This window comes from Sinocyclocheilus anshuiensis, unplaced genomic scaffold, assembly GCF_001515605.1.
Source record: "Sinocyclocheilus anshuiensis isolate Anshui unplaced genomic scaffold, SAMN03320099.WGS_v1.1 scaffold342, whole genome shotgun sequence".
Classification (NCBI taxonomy): domain Eukaryota; kingdom Metazoa; phylum Chordata; class Actinopteri; order Cypriniformes; family Cyprinidae; genus Sinocyclocheilus; species Sinocyclocheilus anshuiensis.
In genome coordinates, this window is record NW_015544129.1 from 139,291 (window position 1) to 155,294 (window position 16,004).

At 36.7% G+C, this 16,004-nt stretch overlaps 1 protein-coding gene across 2 annotated transcripts in view; it reads right to left on the reverse strand.

The window, feature by feature from the left end:
- Window positions 1-7,454: 7,454 nt before the first annotated feature.
- Window positions 7,455-16,004, reverse strand: part of hm13 (histocompatibility (minor) 13) — a 49,133-nt gene continuing 40,583 nt past the window's right edge. Inside the window, exon 12 of one of the 2 annotated variants that reach the window (XM_016494552.1) lies at window positions 7,455-8,276. In XM_016494552.1, the coding sequence (XP_016350038.1) occupies window positions 8,207-8,276 (70 nt within the window). In that variant the 3' untranslated portion in view covers window positions 7,455-8,206. Of the gene's footprint in view, window positions 8,277-8,791; window positions 8,958-16,004 lie in introns of those variants that run through there. The other variant, XM_016494551.1, reaches the window with a different exon arrangement.

Consider the following 16,004-nt stretch of genomic DNA (forward strand, 5'->3'; position numbering starts at 1 on the left):
AAATGATCTGCTTTTTATTCCTCAAACAATGATGTACACTATGTGATTGCGAAATGCATCATACTATTTGTACTATATTTTGGATAAAACTGCACCAATCCTCCAGACCGGCCATAAACATGCAAATGGGCCATGGGCCATAAAGGGAGACAAAGAAAACTTCTCCCGCTCAAAAATTCAAATTATTTATTTTAATTATTTAGCCTGTCATGTTTATAGCGTGTTCCTAAATGTTCTATGTTTCTTAAAAATAAAATGTATTGTGTTCAGTGGAAAAAAAAAATTGTGTTTTTTACCCAGACATTTAAAAATATCACAATACCGTGAAACCGTGATATATTTTTTTTATCTAAGGTTATCATACCGTCAGAATCTCATACCGGCCCATGCCTAGTTGGGACTTTGTCTTAAAGAACCTTTTGTCATTTGCATATAAATTACAGACCTGGCCCCATATTCTACAGTTATATGGGTGCTAAATTGCCAATGGATTTCCCCCATTATCAAGATGCTAAACCGATCAACTCTCTGGTCTCTCCATCGGACTTCAAACACATTCCAAAGAGACGTAAATGACCCCCGGTGCCAGGCACCAACGGCCTGGCTGACCAGCGAACTACCCCATGCTCACAATACACATAACCCACACACATAAAGACATTTTCTTTATTTAGACTATAATTAATCAGTTACAAATGTATCTGGTATATGCATGTGTTGTTTGTATGTTTCCCTTTTATATTAGCCTAGTTACCACTCGTTATTTGTATTAGTTAAGATCTAAATGCTTATATTCAGGTATATGAATGTATCACTGGTTTAATATCTTCTAGATGTTTCTTTCTTGGTATCAAAATGATCTGCTTTTTATTCCTCAAACAATGATGTACACTATGTGATTGCGAAATGCATCATACTATTTGTACTATATTTTGGATAAAACTGCACCAATCCTCCAGACCGGCCATAAACATGCAAATGGGCCATGGGCCATAAAGGGAGACAAAGAAAACTTCTCCCGCTCAAAAATTCATGCCTGGTATTGGCCATTCCACCCAAAAGGTGGGTGTGGCTAGGAACTATCAAAAGTCCCTGGGCCTCATTTATAAAATGTGCGTACGCACAGATTTGATCTTAGAGAGTGCATACGCCAAAATCCACGGCAACGTTCATATTTATAAAAACGGTCTTGACGTGGAAAAGTACTTACCGCCACGTCAGGATCTGAGCAGGCGTATGCACTTTTACTTGTGGCAAAGTCGGAGTACTGCAGCTATTTGAACATCTAATCTGCAACAATAGCTAATAAAAGCGGTGTACGTGCAAGCACTGAATTCATCATAAACAACAAAGATGCAGTGTAAGAGATTAATTGTGCAGTGTAGTCAGATTTTTTAAACGGTCTTTGATGTGGAAAAGTACTTAACCGCCACGTCAGGGTCTTAGCAGGTGTACGCACTTTTCCTTGTGGCAAAGTCTGAGTACTGCAGCTATTTGAACATCTAAGCTGCAATAATAATAAAAGCGGTGTATGTGCAAGCACCGAATTCATCATAAACAACAAAGAAGCAATGTAAGAGATTAACTGTGCAGTGTAGTCAGACTTTTTATTAACGGGAGTTTTTGCGAGATTAAACTGACCTTTTTAGTAGCCTAATGTTGAGAGTTCGTTACTCGCTTTCTGTACACAGTTTATTCCATGTTGTATTTTTTAAATTTTATTTTACAAGAGAACTTGCAAAGTCTTGATTTACTACTAATGCGTAAAATAGAAAAAAAAATGCATAAACGATATTTGTATAAAATACACTGTATATATTTTTGTGTCAGTACATTAATGGCACATTAGTGCAGCATTAGCGAACTGTGTAAATATAAAGAAATGCCACATCACATGCAGGTTTTTTCAGACCAGAGACCATAATCGTGTAATAATTTATTTTATTATGATATGAAACGTCCAATTTTTCTTTCAATAATGTTTTTTAAAGTTTTGCAAGAATTTCGTGATACTAAATTTTTTATTATTTGTCATAGCAAGTGATTTTAAAAGTAGGATGGCTCACTTTTTATAAGATGACTGAAAATTTTACTTGAATTCATAGTTTATTCTTACTTTTGGAAACCTAATTGTTTTATAATTATTATTATAATTATTATTATTTCTGTTGTTTCTAGAAGTAGTAATTTTGATAATAGTCAATAGAAAAAATATAACCACACACATTGTTTGTCCACAGAATAATTACACATTATTGATGTGAAATACTGCCATTCTTTTGTTCTTCTCTCTTTCCTTACCTTCCTTCATTATGTATATATGTTTTTTGCTTAGTTTAGTTGTACATTAGCTATAGTTTCATTTATTAAATCACTTATATTCACAATTGATTGTCTCTGTGTGCTGCTCACAATTCGGAGTCACTGAATGTTGATCCTTGCTACATGCTAAATTACTGCTAGTACTGCATAAAATAGGAAAGCTACTCTTCCTTGGCCAGGAAAATAACCTTTCCTAGAGTTGATAAATGATTATATTGTCTGCTCACAATATACAGACAGATCAAATAATTGTAATATTGATTCTACAGTTAATTCTAAGATCTAATCTAAATATTTATTATTAATTATAACCAGTTATAATTAATTATAAATATTTCCCTTTTGAGCTAATTTGCTACAAAGTAAAAGTAGTAATAAATTAATAAATAAACCAAAGAGTAAAATAAAAAGCCTTCATCTTTGTTTACTTATAGTCTGAACTGCTGTTTGAGTACCGAACTGTGTGTGATCAAGTTCAAGCTGCACAGTGATAACAGCGCCTGCTATGCTCACAGAATACAATGGTCACAGTGTTCCGATTAAGCTGTTACGCTGCCTGTCAGATATAACTGGTGTATGTACTGTATGTTGCTGTTCACATCAGACCCAAATGCTTTCTAGGATATAAAATAGAGAAATTTAGACATCATCAGTGTAAATTTGGAGAATTTTATCTGAAATGGAGGGGGTAACGTATTTCGGTAACCATTAATGCTGCCTTATCAGATTTGCTGACCCTGCAGTATGTCTCTTACTGTTCACATCAGACTAAAATGCATTCTCAGATATAAAATAGAGAAGTTTAGGCCCCTCTGGTGTCTGAGGGGCTTTTGGGGCCCTGGAGACATACACATGCTTTGTATGTATTATACATTACAAAAACAGCATTTTATATCTGAGAAACTAAATTATTATTCTTAAGCATGTCATAAACATCTATGTTTGAGAAGATTTTAACGAACAGAGAATTTCACAGTAAACACTTTCCTTCTTCCGTTTAAAAAAAAATCTACTTCCACATGAAAACGCAAACGCATGCTATGAAGCACTGTCAAGAGCATGCCAAACCAACAGGTGGTGACATAATCTCAACTAGGGCTGCACGATAAATCGCATGCGATATTTAACGCGCATCTTGTCAGTAAAGCCGGTTCTTTAATCAGCGGTAAATCTACATCACCTGCGTGCTTTCACATGGAGCAGCATTAACTACACAGAGCCGTTGTTCACCGACAAGCTGCGCAAACCGACGATCATATTTTGACCAGCTTGTCGGTGAATAACGGCTCTGTGTAATTAATGCTGCTCCATGTGAAAGCCCGCACGTGATGGAGATTTACCGCTGATTACAGAATAGCTTTACTGACAAGATGCGCGTTAAATATCGCATGCGATTTATCGTGCAGCCCTAATCTCAACCGTAAAGCCATGTTGGCCAATCAGAAGCCTTAAAAAGTTTCCAGCAGGCGGAGATAACAGCGCAGGCTCTGACGTCACAAGCTAAAAACTCCGGTTTCGCTGTCTACACGATAACACTGCAACCGGAGTTTTTGAAAATCTGCACCCTGGCAGGAGTTTTAACCGCGTTCGTGTGGACAGGGCCTAAGATATTCTTAATTATAAATATAAGCCTTTCACCTTGTGTTGTGTGCTGTGCTCCGTCTCTCGCTCTCAGGTTAATTACCCCCAGCTGCCACTCGTTGTGAGCATGTTTGAGGTATAAATGTAGCCTTCAGAAGCTGCTATGCTGAGGAACACTTCTCTCCAGCTCTTGACTGAAAGTTCTTGTGTTTGCTCCTGCTAGTAGTTCTGTTGTATATAGGAACTGATTCTCATTGCCAATTGTGTGTGCTGCTTAATAGTTAATCCATGTGTGGGTAACTATAAAGGTATTGTGACAATCATTCCTAACAACTTTCTGTGTGTTGTTAACTAGCTTGCCTAGCTTGTGTGGGTAAGTAAAAGGTGTATATTCTTTAACTTAAAAATTAACTTGCACATAGTGCTTCAAGTAACTACTTCAAAGAGAGTGAGTGCCTTGTTTATTTTTGTATGCCTTTTCTCCTGGTTATTGGTAAGAGAGGGAGCTCAGGGAAGTCTCTGTTGTTGGTATTCATCTTTGTTTTGTGTATAGGTTGGTCAGCTCCTCTAATCTTTAGCTGTGTTTTGTTTATTTTAGGCTATACTCACTCTGATTGAGACCCTGGCTTCTGTCAGCTTAAGCTTTACACTTAATACATGTCAGTTATCTTTCCCTTTTAAAAGAATCATGTCGAGTTTTCAGTCTGGGGCTGAGGACTGAAGTGTGTTCTCCTTGTTCTCTTTTACCCTTTAATATTACTTTAATCCATTTTAATGTACTTTTCTGTTACCGCCTCCCACAAAACATCTAGACTAGAATGGAGGATGTAACAAATTGGGGGCTCGTCTGGGATTTGAAACTGGGACCTCTCGCATTGTTACAGTGTAAATGCATTACTTTTATATCGTATTGGTTTTATATTAGAGCATAAAATCATCCTCATGTTGTACAACATTTAGATGCAATGAAAGGTTGCCTATCATATTTCAAAATGTTTCACTTGATTTCACACATTTTTGTCTGGCAATTTAGTTTGGGAAATGCTCAACTAGTAAAATGTGTACAGGTTTATGTAACAATAACACGTTAACTAATGTAGGAAAGAATAAAATCTTTACTCGTCAGAAATGATATCCTTCATTGGATCAAGCTGCACGTCGCATCGCATTCTTCTTCTGAGGTAAATTCATAGACCTTATGAGAAACACCCCAGCACTCCACTCACCATCATGAACGGCACTGTGGCAACAGTGGCGTCATTCAGATTTCTCGGCATCACCATCTCACAGGACCTGAAACGAGACACTCATATAGGCTCAGTTGCGAAAAAGGCCCAGCAGAGGTTGTACTGTATTTCCTTTGCCAGCTGAGTAAGTTCAACCTGCCACAGGTGCTGTTTCTGCAGTCATAGTGTCTGTCCTCTGCACTCTGCAACTGTCTGGTTTGGCTCGGCAACCAAATCAGGATCAGAAAGAGCTTTATTGCCAAGTGTGTTTACACACACAAGGAATTTGTCTTGGTGTCAGAAGCTTCCAGTACAGAAATTACAAACACAATGCAGACATACATATAATAGAAAGTAATAAAAACACAAATAATAAAGAGAATAGACAATAATTATAAATAATATAATAATAAAATATAGAGAAAAAGAAAAAAATGTCAGTAGACAGAATTGTGAATGTGCATATGTGCTATTTTTGCACATATGCAAAGTTTTGATGAGTTATTTACAGATGTACAGTCCTGAGGTGTGTTATGTGTTGTTCAGGTGGGATATGGCCTGCGGGAAAAACTGGGGTGTATTCCAGAAAGCACGGTTTACTTACCATTAGCTAAACCCTGAACTTCTGGTTGATTAACCCCAAACTTTGTTTACTCGAGGTATGTGGTTCCAAAAACGCGTCCGGGAGTATGTTCCTGGTTAAGACTCAAGACATTCTCAACAGAGCGACGAATCACTATGGAAACAGACGCTAAGAAAAAGGGCGCCATGCGGTTTCTTTCTTCTTCTTTTGTTCAAAGGTCGTTTACATGCTTAGTGCATATCGCCACCTAATCGATGGTTGTGCAATCATTTTAAAATTTTTTCCCCGTTTAATCTTTAATCCTTGAGAATTATATTGTTTGATGCTAATTATATATTAAGTCATATCAGATGTATTTTGATTTAGAATTTAGACATTATAGAAAATGCCGATCCATGTGTGAGATGATAATATAAAATGTAATAAATAAATATATATAATAAACATTACCTTGTCATAGTGTTTTATAATTTATAGATAACTGTTAAATATGCCACTAAAATAAATATAATAACCATATTAGAATAATATTACCTTATTACTTATATTAGTGCTTCATCATTAACATATCATACAAATATATATATATATAGTAGGCTATATTGCATTGTATTTTGCGCTATCTGTCAGGCCCACTGAAGGCTCGTCAGTAGATCACACGTGCGCTGAAGCGAACTAACCCTGGAACAGAAGCTGCTCCGGAGCAGGTTATCTTCAGAGAGCAAGTTACTATGGTTACTTACCCTGAAAGTAACCTCCGATTTTGGAACCGAAAGCTGAGGTTATCCGCTCGCTTATCCTCAAACATACCTGGGTATGTCACATAACCTGCTTTTTGGAATACCCCGTTCTTGTGTCTGGTTGTTTTGGCGCTCAGTGCTCTGCTGCGCTGACCAGAGGGCAACAGTTCAAAGAGGGAGTGTGCTGGGTGTGGGGTCCAGAGTGATTTTACCAGCCCCTTTCCTCACTCTGGAAGTGTAAAGATCCTGGATGTTGGGCAGTGGGGCACCAATAATCCTCTCAGCAATCCAATCAGACCTCAGAGGATAGTCCAGACTGCTGAGAGAATCATCGGTGCATCCCTTCCCACTTTGCGAGACCTGTACATATCCAGAGTGATTAAAAGGCCTGGTAAAATCACTCTGGACCCCACACATCCAGACCACCTCCTCTTTGAACTGTTGCCATCTGGTTGGCGCTACACGGCACTAAAAACAGCCAGGCACAAAATGAGTTTCTTTCCTCAGGCCATCTACTTTGGTTAAATGCCCCCAATGTGTGTGATTCACAACACCATTTTTTTTTCCTGGCACACCATACCTCTTATTCTCATTTTAATCACATATTCTTTGCATTTGTACATAACATACATATATTGTCCATTTTGTTTATTGTGTTTATATACTGTCATATATATACAGTGCTAAAATTTATTAGACCACCACCATCCAATGTAAGGTTTGTGCCACAGCTGCCCTAAACTAACAGTATTGGTGATTACCAACATAATTTATGTTTCTGTAATGGTTAATCTACCAGTATGAGTATGCTCTTTAGTCACAGTAGTATTTGTAATGCTAAAATATAATTATGGTTAACAATGAATTTAAAATGGTGGTCAAAATTTCACATTTGCATAGGCCTATAAAAAATATAATACATAATACACATAGCATAAATGTGCAAAGTTATGATCATTACTCATTTTACAGTGTGAAAAATAGTCAAGCACACAAAGGTAATATGCTTTTCTACAGTGGTAAACACCACAGTTTAATGCAAATAAAAAGCTAAACTGAGGAAGAAATGCTCCTCACATAAGCTTAAACTTTTACATTGAGGAAAGAAAGATTACACCAGAGACGACTGTAAAATGATGGTTACCAAGCGAAGCATGAGGTGTACAAACAAATATGGCAAATACAGAAAACTAAACTCAGAACCATTCAACTACATCCAGAAAACATGTAAACACTACCATCACTTGCTAGGGAGATATTTGGTCCCACTTTTGTTTACACTTGCATAAAGTAAAAATATTTAATCCAAAATGTTTTTGCCCTTTCATGTAATAAAATACGGACAATTACTTGTGTTTCACAAATTGAATCTTTTATGAGATCCTAGTGTAAAACTAATAACAGAAACCAGCTACACAGGAATGTTGTGACATCAGATTATTAATAAATGTTTATAGCAATCTGACATTCAGAGAGCCTAACTTCTACCCTGTTCAAATACTGTATTATAACAATAATAAAAAAAAAAACCTCTGAAAGCAAATAGCCAATCAAATTTTTAAATATGAATGTTGAAGGCAATGAAATGAACAAAAGGAACAAGGAGAATACACAGGCACTGAGAAAGCTGTTGTACATCATTAAAATAAAGTTAAAAAGTACAGAACATGTGACTGCCATGAGCAGACTCCGAACATGACCACATCACTAGGACAAACAAATGTAGGACATGAATGAGAGCTCAATTAGCATTTTTATTTGTCTTTATCAGATTCTGTTATTTCCTCTTTCGATGACGCCTCCTCTGGTGAAGACTCTTCGTATCTGCAGGAGACACAAGAATTAAGTCAAGCGTGATTGGGGAGGCAATCAATATTAATAAATATGGATAAAAATAGAGAAAGGTGCCGGGCTGCTCTGTCCCTATATTTCATGTGATTTGCGCCTTTTTGATAAATGAATGTCTGCTGTTGTGGACACGAGTGACAGGTGTACACTGATGACAAGGAAACCCATGAGGCAGGACAGGAAACAAACAGACATCAAGAAGTTGTAAAAGTTGCCATGACAAGGTTCAGTGCTCACTGAAGACAGAACTACAGGTAAATGGATGGAACACTGCGGTCTTACATTGCTGTCATTTTAAACAGGTGAGAAACCACTCGAGGCAGTGCATAATCTCATGACGCACTAAGAGAGGCCAACTAGGAGCATAACAAAATGAAGCTCATGGAGGTACTGTACTTTAAATGACCCTGAATTTTGTGAGGATGTTGAGAGGAAAAGATCAGGAAAGTTCAGTTGAATTATCAAGGGCGATACCTGCACAGTAATGGAAAAGAAGAATTCAGTCGTTACATGTCGGAGGGTGTGTGCCGGCGACGGCGGGGGGTCGACAGGCCAAAACTCTGCATGGAGTTAGCCAGACTAGCTGGAGAGCCAGACACAGTGGGGAAATGAGTGAGCCGCGGCGTGTGGGGCAAAACCTCGTCTGACGACTCATAGCTGCATGCCAGAGGACAAAACACGGGAAGGGAGATGATAGAGTGAAGAAAGAAAGAAAGAAAAAGGGAGGAGAAGAAGGTAACATGAACAACAAAGCACAGAGAAGAAAAGGTCTGTAAGATGGAAGCAGCTCACTCCTTTAAGAAATAAGAAGTGGAGAAAACATGTTCCAAAACCTAGTGATGTCCACCGCCTACATAGGCTGCTACCTTCTGAGACAGCATCACAAATGAAAAGAACCAATGGCATTAGCACACGGAGACAAATCTTGGGAAAATGTCCAATTTTATATGTTTTTCTAGAATATCAACATGGTTGCAAAAATGACATTGCATATTCCAATAAATAAGATTTTAATATTGAGTTAATATTAGTTGAGTTTTGGACAATATTTTCTGCGCTCTATTTCGCCAGCAAAAATTATTAAAAACAGCCCTACACTCTTAAAGAAAAAAGGTTCATTGGGGTTCTATATAGAACCCTAGGGTTCTTTACTCAAATCCAAAGAACCCTTTATGCCAAACAGGTTCAATAAGGAGAAAGAACCCTTTTGATTTTATTCAAACAATTATGAACATTTTTGCATTTAGATACAGAAGAACTTTGCCTGTTGAATGTTAAAAACAAATGAACAAACAAAAAATCTAGATCTCCATGTCTGACATGCAAATCAACTGTTCCTGCTCATTCCCAGACTGGATCTCTTCTGTCCACTTTCCCTAATTGCAGATTCAATTATTAGATTTGTCAGTATTAATATTTTTATGCTTAGATTTTTTGGGGGGGATCAAACTGTAACACCGTTTGTCCCAACCAGACACGACGCGCTAAAAAGTATCTTTTCCATGTAGTTTGTGTCCTAACCACCCACGACAGCGCCACGTGACAATTAGAGACATGGGATTCTATTTTAGGAACGGTTTTTATTTTCTGCACGTTGCGGCAGGAACAACATGCAAAATAGTACATTGATAATCTCAGGTAATGATTATGTGCTTTATTAAATGTTAAAAGTGTCTAATGTGAGTTTGAATATTTTGCGTTATCTTTATAGCCATAATGAAAGCCAACAATAGATATTTTACCTCAGATCTTGAAAATAAATTAAAGCAAACTTGTACGTTAAAACTGTGAACCAACACGTGTATTCCATAAAGATATCACTCACTCACTCAAAACTGTTCAGTCCATTCACATTTGAATCTATTTTCCGTGTCCACTTTTCTTTTCTACACACTCGCCATGTTTGTTCTGTCACATCGTATCTACACTGGACACGACAAAGCATTGCAAATCATTTGAACGTTGTGTCAGTACGTTATAAATAGAACGAGTCAGCAGTTTACTGTCGGGGATTTGTCGTGTCGCGTCGCATCCAAGACAGCATCACTGATTATAACCAGTTCTTGTATTTTATTGCGTTGCGCCGAGCCGAGCCGCTCGCGTCCGGTGTAGACACAATGTAAGCTAATGTAGCTTTCTGATGCTGCGTTTGAATTTTCATGCCACATTATTTGAAATTAGCGCGGGTCAATCTTTTTTCTCTCACGGGCCACCTATTGAGGAACCCTGCTATATTGTATTTGTATTCTATGTGAATTTATTAAAATGTAAGAATCTGAAAGAGGATGATGATGCATGAACCAGTTTTTCCCAATCAGGGGTCTTATACTTTCTTATATGAACTATTATGGATGAAAAAACAAAAAACAAAACTTTCAAGTTTCAAGTAACTCAAGTTTCTATGAATACTCAGAGGGCCAGATGTTCAAAAAGTTTAATCTGGATCAGAATGATCTGGATTTGGAAATCCCATGTTTTGCTATCCAGGATCAGGTAATCCATCTAACTTTTCTGCTGGTTTTTCAAAGCAAAATTGGATTGGATCACAATGATCCAGAAACACACTTTTTCAGATTACCAAATCTGGATTACTAGTGCTCTACAGAGCCCCTAAAGGGACATGCTGATGGAAAAAAAAACATATGAGATGGAAAACAAAATATGTCAATGCTTTTGCATCCTCTCAGAAACGTTTTGCATTGCATTTACACAAATAACTACTTCTTACTGGTTCATCTCTGATGATTGTGCCCATGTAGTTTACAAACGGTGATTTAATCAAAACAGTTTAAATTATATATAGTATTTTTGTTTATTATATTGACAGCTGTTTGGGGATATATTACATGTTACAAAAGTAACATGTTATCCATATGATCCTGATTTTTTTTGGATCAAAGGTATCCCAATCTCACTAAAAAGTTTTGAACACCACAAACTGATGATTTGATCAAGATCAAAACCAAGATTGCATTGCTAAGAACTTCATTTGGACAACTTTAAAGACGATTTTCTCAATATTTAGATTTTTTGCACCCTCAGATTCCAGATTTTCAAATAGTTGTATCTAGACCAAATATTGTCCTATTGTTTCAAAAAATTGACACTTAAGACACAAGGTCACATACGTAAGGAGGGGGCCTAAAGGACAAAGGTCTGGAAATCACTGCTGTGAAGTAACCAGTGCAAAAAATAGGAAGAATATAAAAAATCTTAAGGTGTCAGCCATCCATGAAAAGCCTAAAGCCAAGGTAGCAGCACAAATATCAGACCCAGCAAAATATCATCTATTGTTATCGACAAATCTAAAATCAGTTACAGGAGGTCCCTTCCAACACAAACGCTGCCTGTGAAGTCACTGACAATAACTAATAGCCTACCTCTCCTTTACCTAACACTAACTAGCTCCTGGAGAAGGGTTGGCTTTCACAAAGCATGCTGTAAGTGAATCTGCTGGACATCTGGGGCCATATGCATAAAACTTCTCAGAAAGAAAAGTCTTACGCTGTGACTTATGAATCACATTTCTTTCTAAGAAGTAAAACTTGTCTAAGAATAAAAGCTTTTTATAAAGAAACTGAAAGCAACTTTCAGTAAAGTAAGTGTTGTGGAATAAGAGCTACAGTGATGCATAGACCAATGGCCGTCTCAACCACTGATTTAACCAACAGTGAGGATGCAAAGGGAATCAAGTCAAGTCAAGTCAAGTCTGCTTTATTGGCAATTCTTCCACATATACAGCACCTTGGAAATAAAGGATCCAAAGGAAATAAAGGAATGACGTAATAGCATCATATGACAACATTTTATGTGTTATAATAAGCCATGAACAAATGAATGTTATTTTAGTAACACGTTAGTTTATGTTAAATAATTATTTGATGAAAGAAATGATATGATCTATTTGAATTCCCTGTATTTATTAATATTCTTGCTGAATGTTGTTCTGTATTTATTAAATATTGAAAACCACACAAAGTCTAAATGTAAATGTCCTACTCTAGGAATCATGTGCAATAAATGTGCAATATATAAAATAATTTTCATGTTATCATAAACAATAATTCTACAAATTCTAACATTTTAATACTCAAATTCTCTCAGCACTTAGAACTTGTTAGAAAGTTGTTTTTGTTCAAACTATGAATTTCTGTATTTTATACAAAGTATAAATTCAGAGAGACTAAGCTTCCAGTTGTTTACCCTGATCTCCCAGTCGGAGTTTATGCACCGATAACAAGCGGCTGGATTAGGCCTTGGCGATAAAACGGTATCGATATTTATCGACGGTACACCTTCTTCGATAACGATATAAAAAATGTTCGATATAGTGCACGATATAGGCACCTGCTCTGAGTGACGCAGACAGCACACACAAACACGAACATCAGTGCTGTGCCTGGCTGTGATGAGGAGATTGTGAATAAAAAAAATTTATATTAGTCGAATTTAAAATAAACATTTGCATTTGAATGTTAGGTGTGCATCAGGGAGTGTCATCAGTGGCACACAAGATGCGGTGATGATGATGATGTAAGTGACGTTGTTGCATTTTAATGTTTTGTTAGTCTAGCCCACGAGACGCGCCGCTGCTGCGTTATTCATTCAAAATATTAGAGAAACATAGAAGCTCAATGCGGAGAAGATCTTGAATGGGTTAAAACCGAAACCAAGTCATTCACACAGAATGCATATTCAGCGCATTTTTTAGACGGACAAATATGACTGCTGCACTCGCGTCTCACACAAGAGATGTAGCCATGCAAAGTTAAAACAGTTTAAACTTTTAGAAAACACGTCGCGAATTTGTGGAGGTTTATTCCTTTTCACTGCGTCTCTTATGTTTTTAAATGCAGTCTCTGTGAATGGCACTTCGGTTCTTTGTATTAAGCAATACATAAATACATGATACTGTTTTGTTCATAATTGTTTATGCAATTTACGAAATTCTATTTGATTTATAGGAGTTAATTTAGACGTAATACACCTTTTTTTTTATAGACAGTTATTTCAATGCGTTGACATTATGTGCTGCATTATTTTGCTCATTGCGCCCTCCTGTGGCCTCGGGAAACAAGACAAAAGTTAATGTTATAAAACATTAGAAATTAGATATTTGTTTAATTTTTATTGTGTGTTTGACTGTTAAAACAAAAAAAAGTGTTGTTTGTCTCAATAAATTGGGTTAATTTAAAAATACAGTGGTTAAATTTAAACATTTTTTTCTATTGCTCTGTTTTAAAAATGGTTATAAAAAATGTCAATAATTATCGATTATGAAACATAATACAAAATATGAAACATATTTTTACATTTTACATTGATACATTTTTCAGCTATATCGCCCAGCCCTAGGCTGGATATACATTATCCCTTACTTGACTACTGTAAAGTGATTTCACTGAAAGGCTCTCTGGGCAGAGCACAGATCCAAGTCATAATAATGAAATTTATTTTTGATTATCTTCATCATTCATTTTTAAAAGTTTTATGATCATTATGATCATTTTAACCAATGATGTTATACACTATATTCACAATAATCATTTTAAATAAATTCACATAAATTCAATAAATATATTTGGATTTCAATTGTTTGTTCAACTTTGAATCATGTTTATCCAAACTCGACTACTATGCAAGTCTGAAACACTTTTTCCACGTAGGAGAGTGTGTCACAGTCTTAAGTGTGTCAAAAGTCTAAGAATGATGTTAAGACTAAAACTTTAAGGCAGGAATACACTACACAACTTTTAAAATCTGAACAGATTTTGAAATTCTGCGCATCATACACTTAAGGCGGGCGTACACGGTGCGATTTTTGCTGTCGTAGGAGCTCGCAGGCGATTTTTTTCTCTCGGGAGAAAATCGCAGATGCTCGCATGGTCGCGGGTACCGTGTGAGAAGAATTACGGGCCGATCCGAGACGTTACGAGCACCTCCCGTCGTCCCGATAATTTTCAAACGTCAAAAAAAATCGGATGCTGTCGGTTTAAATTTGTGGCGTATGTGCTGTTGAACGAGACGATTTGGCGATCCATCTGAAGTTGACCAATCAGAAGATGACAAAAACCATAGTCTATAATAATTTTAGTTTAATTATACAGTTCTATTTTTTATTTGTTATTCCGAATGTGCCAAATTTGCTGTTCAGCTTTATGAATGAATATGCCTGTTGTATTTCCGGCAAAAAGAGCAGAAATTCAGAAATGGCCTACTCCCATGAGTTCATGAAGAACAGAAAGTCCATGCTTTTCAGCCATTCTCTTTGCCATGTCCTTTGTCTTCGTTTTTTTTTTGGACGTCACAAGCCGCCTGCCACAAAGCAAACTATTTCGTCCTCAGAATCCATATTTTATGAATGGCGCGAAACATAATGCTTACGTCAGAGTTTGTAAAATCGTAGTACATTTGTGTCGTGTGTGACTGCCTCCGTACGATTTTCGGATAAACTCAATCGTGACATGTGCCAGAGCTCACGATGTTCCGACCTTCAGAATCGCACCGTGTACGCCCGCCTTTACTTTGTAATTAGTCACAGAGAAAAAACGGACCATCATACACTAAACGACTGATCACAACAAACTCACGCACAAACTTGTTGCTAGGAGGCGCATGACAAATGAAAAAAATGTGTTCTAAAATCGGTCTAAAAATATCATGTTTGAATCCTCCGACTGGATGGAATCATAGTTTGAAGCTAAATAAATCGGAGTCTTTGACCATCACACACCACACGATTTATTATGAAATCAGTCAACACAAATCTGCAGACTGGCTCTGAATTTCGGCAACTAGCGTCAACTTCTCCAGACTGTAAATCGGGGCAAAAATAGTATAGTGTAGGGCTGGGCAATTTTGCAAAAAATTAAAATCTCGATTTTTCCAGAATGTTTGACCGATTCTCGATTTTTTAACGATTTTTAACTAGTCAACTTGAAAATGTAACTACAACATGATTCAAGTAACTTTTTCTTTATTAACCCTCTAGTTAAAGAAAATTCTATTCCAAGTGCAGCACACATGAAGCTGTCAACATGATGTAAATGGCAAACAGATCACTTGTTAAATATCTTTGCAGAAAATATGCAAAAACTACAACTACATATTGTACAAACTTGTCTTATACATATTCAAGTTAAAAGAAGTTCACTCCCATCTTCTTGCGACGCGGGCAGTGGAATTGGTAAAACATGCATCTTTGTCAACACAAAAGCGCTGTGTGAATGATGCCTAACGCTAAATTTATGGTCCTTCACAGAGCGCGTCACACATGAGCGGTTAATCATGTGCGCCGACATGCGGTTGGATCGTTCTTTTCTCTTTACTGTTATCACCAGCATATTGTCAAAGTGTCTAATTCTAACATTTGGTAATATTTCTTTTGAAAATCGCGATTCCTCGATTTCTAAAAAATTGAATCGTGGCAAAACAATAAATTTGAATTAATCGATAAAATCGGGAAAATCGCCCAGCCCTACAATACAGTATAATAAAAATATACACAGTGAAGGTCAAGGACACATGATTGAACATGCTGATCTGATCACTGAGACTTGAACAATAACACACCTTTGTGCCAAACATTCATAGATTCTAATATTATAGTGTTAACACTACTTTTATATCTTGTGGTTTTAGATGTTATAAAACATTAAACACATCCTGGAGTTGTGAGACATTTAGACAATGAAATTATACATA